Genomic DNA, 9,668 nt, shown 5'->3' with positions numbered 1-9,668 from the left:
TAAAGTTTTGAGGTTAGAAGAAGAATTTCGAAAGTTAGAGGAACGCTTGGCTCCGGCGCTACGGGAAGTGCAGCCCTTGCGTGCGAAAGCACGCTCACTCATGCTCCGTACAAAAAAAACCGAATTATGGGGTTGTTGGGTGGAGGGTGGAGGGTGTAGGGGAATCTATACAAGGTAACACTGTCATACCTCAAAACCCCATGGTTATGGAGATATCCATGGTTAAAATTTTGAGGTTAGAAGAAGAATTTAAAGCTATTATAATACCTTTGAGCTCGTACTGTTTGCATTGTGTGACAAATCGACACTTTTAAACAAAATAACGCGTCAGACATAATATTCTAATAAAATTAGTAACATTGCGTGCTAGAATATAGGTTTAGAAATTCGAAAAATACTCAAAACCGAATCGGAGCACCCCACTGTCCACGTGGTCTTGGTCTGTCCTACCCCTAGAGTGTTTTTTTTGTGCCGCAGAGGCGCGAAGGGAGGGAATTCGAAATTCTTCTTCTAACCTCAAAACTTTAACCATGGATATCTCCATAACTATGGGGTTCCGAGGTGTGACAGTGGTACCAGGGGTAGCGTTCCCCACCCTCTCCCCCCCCATCCCCCCACGGTCCCGAAATTCGGTTTTACCTAATCTAAAGCTTTACCGATTGATATTTAAAGACAATTCAAACAAAATACATTTTTCATTTATAAATGGAGATCCGGTGTTTTTGTTCAGCTTTACTGCGAAAACTATTAAACGGATCGGAATAATACTTATACCATAAGATGCAGCAAGTTTCGTAGGCTTTAGTATATATGTTGGTTATTACTTATTGCATAAAAATATGGATAGACAGACGTCACTAGTAAATAGGTAATAAATAATATTTTAATTGATCTAGTTTATAGTAAATAATTATTTTTTGACATGTTTTTATTTTATCTATCCAGAAGCTCAAGAAGAAGACTCAAATTATATTCCTTTACAAAGTACAAAGGTATCAAAACTTAAAAATCCACTGGAACTTAGTGAAAAGAATCCCTTTGCATATGACTCTTCAGAGCCAGAAAATGAGGAAGACAATACAAGTAAAAACAATTCTGTTAGTTGTTAAAAAAAAAATTGAACCCTAGATTGTCTAGAGGAAAAAAGCTATTTTTTTCGTCTGCAAACGACAGGTTGAAAGGTGACAAAAGATTGTATAAATTGACAATTTTTTGAGTACTTCTTGTTTTAAAAAACTGTATCAAATTTTTTATTTTTATTTTAGGATTGTTATTCTTTAGTAAGAATAATGAAAATGACAGGTAGAAGGAAAGAAGATAATTAAAATCAGTTATAACAAAGAAAGGAAGAATACAATTTTTAGGAAAAAAATTGGTGGTAAAAAGAAGACTATGAAAAAGAAGTTTAGAAAAGATTAATAATTTATAAATAAATATATACAAAGCACATCTAATCTTTTATTTTAACAACTAATATGAGAATAAATCCATCCACTATCTTCTTTTCCAAGTAGGTTTCTTTCTTGCACCTGGTTGACCCGGCTTCTTACGTTCACGACGTCGGTGATCTCTTGTTAGTAAGCCAGCTACTTGCATGGCTTCTAACATATTCTTGTCAACAAAACTACGTAATCCCCAAGCTATTCCCCACCTTATGGCGCCCGCTTGTCCTGATGGACCACCCCCTTCTATGTTACATACCACATCTACTTTGTCTTGCATTTCAGTGAATATCAATGGGAATATTACTTGCTCTCTTGACTGTACATCCTCAAAGTAAGTCAAGTCTTGACCATTAATTGTAATTTTTCCAGTACCTGGTGACTTAATAGTGACATCTCCTCTAGCTTTCTTGCGCAAACATTCATATGTAGTTACAAAAGCAACTCCATTTTCATCATAACTTGGTTTAGGGATTTCTAAAGCAAATCTTTGAGTTGCTAATGGTTTTCTAAACTTCTCAACAAACTCTTTAACTCTGTAAGAATATGGCAAAGAAACAAGCCTCTCCATGACTAATTTAAAATTATCGTATTCTAAGTCCGTTATAGTTTCAACTAAAATTTGTTCCAGTTCATCTTTAGTTATCCAAACACTAGATGATAGCTCTAACTTTGAATTTGCATCAGCTACCTCTTTCTTTCTACTAACTTTATCCTCAAACTTATACAAGTCTTGAATGTGTTCTGAGGCATCATACAATAATTTGAAAAAGTTAGGCTTGCCGGTATAAAACAAAAAGTGATGTGGCCGCCCAGCTTCGTCAAATTCGGCCGCTTTTCGCGCAGGAAAGACTTCTTCGGGCGGTTTCATTAAAGGTCGTGCAGCAGGGTCGTAAATGCCGCTGGGAAACAAGTATTCAATAGCACGGTCAACATCTTTTTGAGTGAATGTTTCCGGATCTTCGCCCATCATATTAGCGAGATGCCTTTTGCCAATGTTATATTCAAATTGTTGTTTCTTCATGAATTCGTCGTGTTCTTTAGCTCTTTCTAAGTAGGCTTTCATAGCTTTGCTTATCTTTTTCTTCTTGTTTAAACTTTCCCAATCCGTAAAAGTATTATAGACATTTTCTTGTGATGTTGCTTTGGAGCTATAATTATAAACATTTTGAAAAATAGCACTTGTACGACTCACCACAGGCAATGCCTGTTTTAAAGTGAATTTTATTGCTAACGACATTTTATTGAAAATCATAAACATTTTAAAAGAGCATTTTGTGCTGTTAAAACTAAAATATTGATAAAATATTTTTAAAGAGCTCCTGGTAACATAACCTAAATAAAGAGAAGTTTTACGTCTGTAAGCTGTAAGTGTAACCAATAACCATAGAGTACACCATAAGCAAGTTACTTTACTCTTTGGAGTAAATCAACTAAATCATTAGTTACGAATAAATATTACCATGGCTCCACCCATGGCTATTTGTGTTTGCATATTTGCCGTATTTGACAAATAATTTCCATGTGCGGAGAGTGTATTTGCCAAATTTATTGCTGTATTTGCCTAAATGGCAAATATGGCAATAATATATATATATACAGGGTTACAGGAAAAGTCGACCTAGATCCGTTAAGAGCATATAGTACACACCATTTCTGAATGATTTCACTATGGAACCCCCCATCCTAAACTTAACCGTTTTCGAGATATTCGAGTTTTAATTTTTTTTATGAAAATGCCCAATTTTTCGGCTATTGAACTGAATATTTTGAATTTTTTTGACTCTTATGATTATTTGTTTGGTTTTTTAGATGAAGAATGAGACCATTAATAATAACAAATACGGCTTACCGAAATTCTGTCTTCTCCAGTCTTCTGTGTTTTGCAAGGCACGTCAAAGGCCAAAATCAAAAAATATGTTTAATTTTTGCTATTTGGCTCCATGTCTAGACGGTCGTATCGTCTATTTGCCCGTACGTCAAATATTTTGTCAAAAACAACAAATACTGAACAGCAAACACAAAGAGCCATGTGTTGAGCCACCTTTAAAACAAAATCTGTAAATCGTATGGTAACATTAACATTAAGGGTGCGTCCCACTAATAATTAAATTGTTTTTATGATCGAACATATACAAATTCATCAATAGTGGTCAACAAACGATTATTAATCAAAATTAATTAATCTGGGCGAAAAAAATCAAGATATCTAATATGGGGGCCCATTGAGGTGATATGCGACCTCCGCGTCATGTATACGATCTCCGTAGTGTTGTTAAAACCAAACGTGTGAACTGTCATACTTTGTTATTATTATTAATTTAGTCATTATATTTGTCTAGTAGAATTCTTTCAATTAAATAAAACCAATATTCCTCTTGGTTTCTCGTTTATTATGCCACACCCATTGGTCAACATTTGTATAATTAATTATAAATAAAAGACGAATAAACAATTTTTACATTCAAACAATAATTAACTAACGACAAACAAATAATTATCCCACCAAAAACATTTTCATGTAAAATGTTTGCCAAGATGAGATCATACGACGAAGCGCTTCGAAAAAAGATAGGTAGTGCTTTTCGTTTTTTTTTTTTTTTTGGTTCGTCTTGGTGTCTACCTTGCCCCCAGAAAAGTAAAAGAAAAAAAATTCAAAAATCGAAATAGTAGAGCTAGTCATGAGCCGTTGTGTCACTCGGACTCGTGCCGTATCTATAGTTATACTAAAATATACTTGTGGTCTGTGACTATTTTGTCTATAGATAGACTTGTTTTAAAAATGTCCGTTAGATCAGTAAAATTTAAAACAAAATCGACGCTCGCTGTCGCTGTGGCTAGCGATATCCTGTGAAAGTTAATAACAAACTAGTGTAAATGTGTTCTTAAACATTTAAGAAACGATTGTTAACTTCATTACAAAAACATGTCTGATAGTGACGAGGACTTAATGCCAAATAGTGTCCTTAAATATCAACATGAAACAGCCGTAAGTTAGTTTGTATTATTTTTAAAGGGATACTATTAATTGCACATCAAAAAACTTATCATTCAGCAATATATGGCCATCGAATAAATTATTTTTGCAATATTTCATATTAGATTAACCGAGAGAAAGATAGTTGCTTGTATTTTTTCTCAGACGCTAGACAAATAAAATGTTTTGAACGCAAACAAACTAATTTCGTATCACATATACTGATTGCGTAGCAAATTAACTATACTTGCAGCTTATATCCTATTAGCATATCAAAACTTACTGGACATAAAGTACTTAAAATTTCATATGAAACGCTTAAGAAATTTATCAAAAACATCTATATTTCTTATAGAATTAGGTATGGATGAAAGAGTTAGAAATTGGTCCAATATTTTTTGACATTATTCTTTACAAACATCCTATAATACAAATCTTTTCCCTTTATAATATTAGTATAGAAGTATAGGTAAACAAATGCAGTTTTTGATTTAAAAAAAAAATCTAATTTATTGTATTATTGTTATGAATGTCAGATTTGAGATTTATTTATTATAATTTACGTTTCCAACTCTTAATGTAGTAATCTGATTCTTTTTATTTGGTTTTACAATAAAAATTTCTTTTTAGGGTTTCAACAGAACAAATTTTAACAACACAAATATAACAAGTTATAGTTTTAGAAACAATATGATGACTTCTACTTTAAACATGCCACATATGCATCAACAAGGGTACAAAATGCGTGGTTTTGATCAAAGAAGCGTTTATTACAGAAGAGAAACATCTCCTATGTCACTAAGAAGTTTCCGTGATTCTGGTGCACAAAACTTTCGTGATTCAATTTATAACCGTGGTATGAGCTCTCAAAGGTCTGTTTTTAATGGAAGAAGTGGCTCACCCATGTCTATGAGAAGCATTGGTATGATCAATTTATTGTATTTTATATATATAGCTTGTTAAATTTACAAAAATTTTGTATAGAACATTTTTTTTTTGGATTAAAGTTTAAGTTTAAAGTTAATATCTGTAATATATAAAATTCTCGTGTCACAGTTTTTGTGGTCAAATTCCTCCATAACTGCTGGACTGATTTTTATGAAATTTGTGTGTATATCGAGTAGGTCTGAGAATCACCCAACATCTGTTTTTCATACCCCTAAGTTACGGGAGGGGGGGGGGATTAAATAATGTATATGGCAAAACAACGTTTGCTGGGTCAGCTGGGTAGTTTTAATATATAAATATATTTCATTTTTCAGATTCTAATGCAAGTGTTAGTGCTGCTGATATAGCTTTAGCATTCAAAAATGTGAAATTCAATAAATATGATTTAAGACTTATAAAAGAAGCATATAATAAATTTATGAAAAATCGTATTAGAAAAAGAATTGAAAAACGGAGAAATCTGAAACTATTTTCAAAAGGTAATAGACAGAGATTGGGTGAGGACTCAGGAGAGCAAGGCAGTGATTCATCAATCAGCAGTGATGATTGTAGATCATCTAGAACAATCCTACATAAAGATAATATACCAAAATCGATAAATAGACCATTGACAACATACGATTTAACACAGTTCAGGACTTCAATGAAAGAGAATGATATGTATAAAGATTGTACAGAAAACTTAAAACAGAATTATCTTAGAAATATGTTTACTGTTAATTCATTAAAACATACTACTAATCACACACCACAAGAAAAAGACGAAAATACCTCTGTAGTTACTCTAAAAGAAAGATTTGCTAAAGGAGCTTCATTTCAATGGCCATCTCAAAGGTTCAACAAGTCAAGTTATGAGACATCAGCTAGAAATGTGATTACAGAAATCCCTAGAAACAAAACTAATCCCCATACACAATCAGAAAATACTAAGGCTATCGATACTGATAGTGAGAAGGAGGAAATATTTTCACAGAGCATAGTTAAAGCAAATAGTACTCATCAAAGTACAATGCAACAAAAAAGAGTGCTTGAAGATGAAGAATCAAATTCATCTAATAGAAAGAGAAGTAAGACTGCTATATCACCAATAAAAGAAAACGATAGTTTGTCTAATAACATAAATATTCAAAATAATGAGTTCAACTTCAAAAAACCAAAAATGCCTGTACCAAAAATATCCAATGTAAAGAAGGGTTCTGTTCCTGAAATATTGATAGCTAAATCTCGTCTACCTCTTACTGGAGATTTGGAATTAGATTTACCTAATAATAATAATAAATCACAGCATAATAATTTCTATGATGAACAGAACTCAGTTGTACAAAACAAAAAGCTGTTACAGAAAACTGCTGAAGTCATAGAACCTGATTGTTCTAATCACACAGAAGTTACTCAGAACACCACTGATGTTTCAATGAGACCTAGTTTTTTAAAACGGAAACTTTTCACTCAAAAATTAGATATTGCTGAAAGTAAGAATATTAGTAGTGATAACTTAGCTACCAACAGCCCTCAAACTAATATATATAACATTTGCAGAGAAAAAAATAAAGTACGAAAGATAGTGTCGTCGCAATCATATTGTTTAAGTCATGATGTTCTTGGTGATGATAATGTTTTAGATTTAATACACAAGATTGTGCCTCCTGATCAAATGAACATGACTAATGCTACCAACAAAAAAGAATTGAGTAAAAACAATATAGATAATAATGATAAATGGGATGTAGCCTCTGTTATATCTATGTGCAACAATGATGAGGGTAGTGATACTTACACAGATGAAGAAATATTTAAAGTATCTCAAATTTCTAACAAAACCAATACTAAACAAGCTAATAAAGAAGTGAATAAACCAACTGCTGTAAAAAATAAAATGACTGAAGTTCAAAAACCGCAACCTGCAGTAAATAATACTATAAAACTAAATACTGATTGTAAAGTAGTAGTAAAAAAAATGGAAACTAATGCTTGCAGTTGGAAAAATGATGCAGCTAAATCACAATGTAAGTACATAATATGATAAATACCTTTATGGAAAAGATGAAATAAAATTTTAATAAATATTATTTTTAATTGTAATTGTTATATTTTATCTTCAGGTCAAAACAAGAGAACTGTTATTTCAAATTGTGTAAAGTCTTTCTGGGATACCGATTTTGAAAGTGATATGGAGGAAAGGACTGTAACACCATGGACATCAAAATACCAACTAAAGCAAGGTAGTTGTTTTTTACAGATTGCTTTTTTTATTTACATTTAGAGGAATGTATTAAAAATAAATTTATTTTTCAGATAATGCTATCCACAAAGATGCTTCAAAAAGCAGTTCTGATACAAATTTTAACAAAAAAAACTTTATAAAAGGCACTATACTAACTGTAAGAAGTTTTCGAAGTAAAGGTCTGAATGGCAGTACAAGATCTGATATAAGTAGAGTTTCAAAACAAACAGATTATGATAAAACAAGACAGCAAAAAAATAATAAAACTCCAAACAAGAATACTAAATCCTCGCAAAATGATGAAAAAAAAGCACAAGAGCAAGTTGTTCAATCTACAAAACCCCAAAAAAACTCTAGGTCAAAAAGTAATTTAAGTAAAGTCACTATTGAAAAACCCAAATCAAAGCCAGTATCAACCAAAGAGACGAAAAGTAAAAAGCAAAAATCAAAAGAGAACAATGAATGCAATATTTCAAGAGAAAGTCTACGGCTAAAGCAGAAAAAAGAACAGACTGAAATGAATTCAAGTACCCAGATTAATAAAAGAGGAAGGCCGGCAAAAGGTTCAATAGAAAAAAAAGAAGATTCTATTCCCAAAAACAGTCAAACAGTGAATAAAAAAGGTGTCAAATCTCTTAAAAACCCTACAATCAAGCTTGGTAATTTGAATAGGACTCGTCAAACACCAAGGAAACGTAATGAAAAGATGCAATTATCTTCATCAGTTGATGGCTCAAGTTTGAATATTAGTAATATATTATCCACAAGCTTACGAGTAAGACGAAAAAATGTAAAATAGTTTTGACATAAATCATATAGAAATTAGTGTGTAAATGCGATCTTTAATTCATAAAATAATTTGTGTATAAAATTATGTCTATGAACTGATTCTTAATTTTTTGCCGTAACGGCGGGACCGCTTAAACATGTACATAATATTATATTGAACTCTCATTATCTTTTGTTTCCAGAGATTTATATTACACTTTTTTTCTCACATTGTGTTATAGTTTCTAAAAATAAAATCACGTTCATTATTTTTAATGTACAACTTGAAGTAATAACATGCATTTGGAGTAATATGTACATTTTAGTACATAGTACAAGTTTGTTAATGCTTGTAAATAGGAGTTAGTAATTTAATTTCTAAGCATGACATTTAAATATGACTAATTTTGCTAAGTAATATTTAAATAAATGTGTAAAAATAATGATTATAAAATAAATATAACACTTAATTTCTTGTTTGTGCCCTAAAAATTCAGCTTTTTGCGTTGATAAAGTTCGTTGAGTACAATTGCCTACGACGTACTGTTGAAAATCAACGACGACGTCAACATATCGAAGTACGAACGACTGCCAGGTTGTTCGACTCCTCTCTGCGGTCATTCAAATGAGGGTTCTGTATTAGGTGTAATAAATCACGTTCCACGTGATATAAAAATTCCTTCCTTTTTAAATTTTACTTTGTGTAAATATACGAGATACTCTGGCAAGATGCTTGTGCATAACCGTCCAATAGTATTTTTTTTATCTTTAAAAAAAGTGTAAAACAAAGAGAAAGCTCCTAAAAACATGAGCTCATTCGATCCGAATGACGGGTAGAAAAATGGATCGGAAGGTTTTTCTAGCACGCAAAAATTGCCAAGGTTATTAGAAAATTAAGTTACATAGAAAAATAAGTTAATTTCTTATTTTGTTAATAACTCTGAAGCTTTAAAGCTTAAATTGGAGGAAATTTCCAGTAAAAAAGTCCGAATTCCCGAAGTTCTTTGTTTTTCAGTTTATTGGCCAATACATAACAAATACATTATACTTTGCAATTTAAGTACCACGAAAACCTCGCTGGTTTATCGGGGTACAGAGAGCCACTTAGTTAATTCAGTTTGTTTTCTATCTCTATTATTTATATCTAGCTTCTGCTCGCAACTTGGTCCACGTGGAATAGGAACAATTTATTCTGTCATACATGATTTTTGCTAACCTGCAGCGCACGCAGCGGAAGCTCAAAAGGAAAGAAAAAAAACGATTTAGAAACATTCTTGCTTGCTTCTATTGGTCTTAGCGTGATGATATA

At 32.0% G+C, this 9,668-nt stretch overlaps 2 protein-coding genes across 2 annotated transcripts; one reads left to right on the top strand and one right to left on the bottom strand.

Annotated features, from left to right (window-relative positions):
* Window positions 1-1,438: 1,438 nt before the first annotated feature.
* Window positions 1,439-2,829, bottom strand: LOC123661929 (28S ribosomal protein S9, mitochondrial). The gene has a single exon (XM_045596861.1). It carries the CDS (start codon window positions 2,701-2,703, stop codon window positions 1,495-1,497), a length of 1,209 nt encoding a protein of 402 aa, XP_045452817.1. The 5' UTR covers window positions 2,704-2,829; the 3' UTR covers window positions 1,439-1,494.
* Window positions 2,830-5,101: 2,272 nt separating this feature from the next.
* On the top strand, window positions 5,102-8,475 carry LOC123661840 (arrestin domain-containing protein F-like). The gene is made up of 4 exons (XM_045596780.1): window positions 5,102-5,341; window positions 5,682-7,373; window positions 7,470-7,589; window positions 7,663-8,475. The coding sequence occupies exons 1-4, from the start codon at window positions 5,110-5,112 to the stop codon at window positions 8,388-8,390; spliced, it is 2,772 nt and encodes a 923-aa protein (XP_045452736.1). The 5' UTR covers window positions 5,102-5,109; the 3' UTR covers window positions 8,391-8,475.
* The last annotated feature ends 1,193 nt before the right edge of the window (window positions 8,476-9,668 follow it).

This window comes from Melitaea cinxia, chromosome 17 (genome assembly GCF_905220565.1).
Source record: "Melitaea cinxia chromosome 17, ilMelCinx1.1, whole genome shotgun sequence".
Taxonomy (NCBI): Eukaryota; Metazoa; Arthropoda; class Insecta; order Lepidoptera; family Nymphalidae; genus Melitaea; species Melitaea cinxia.
This window is presented reverse-complemented; position numbering and strand designations above follow the sequence as displayed.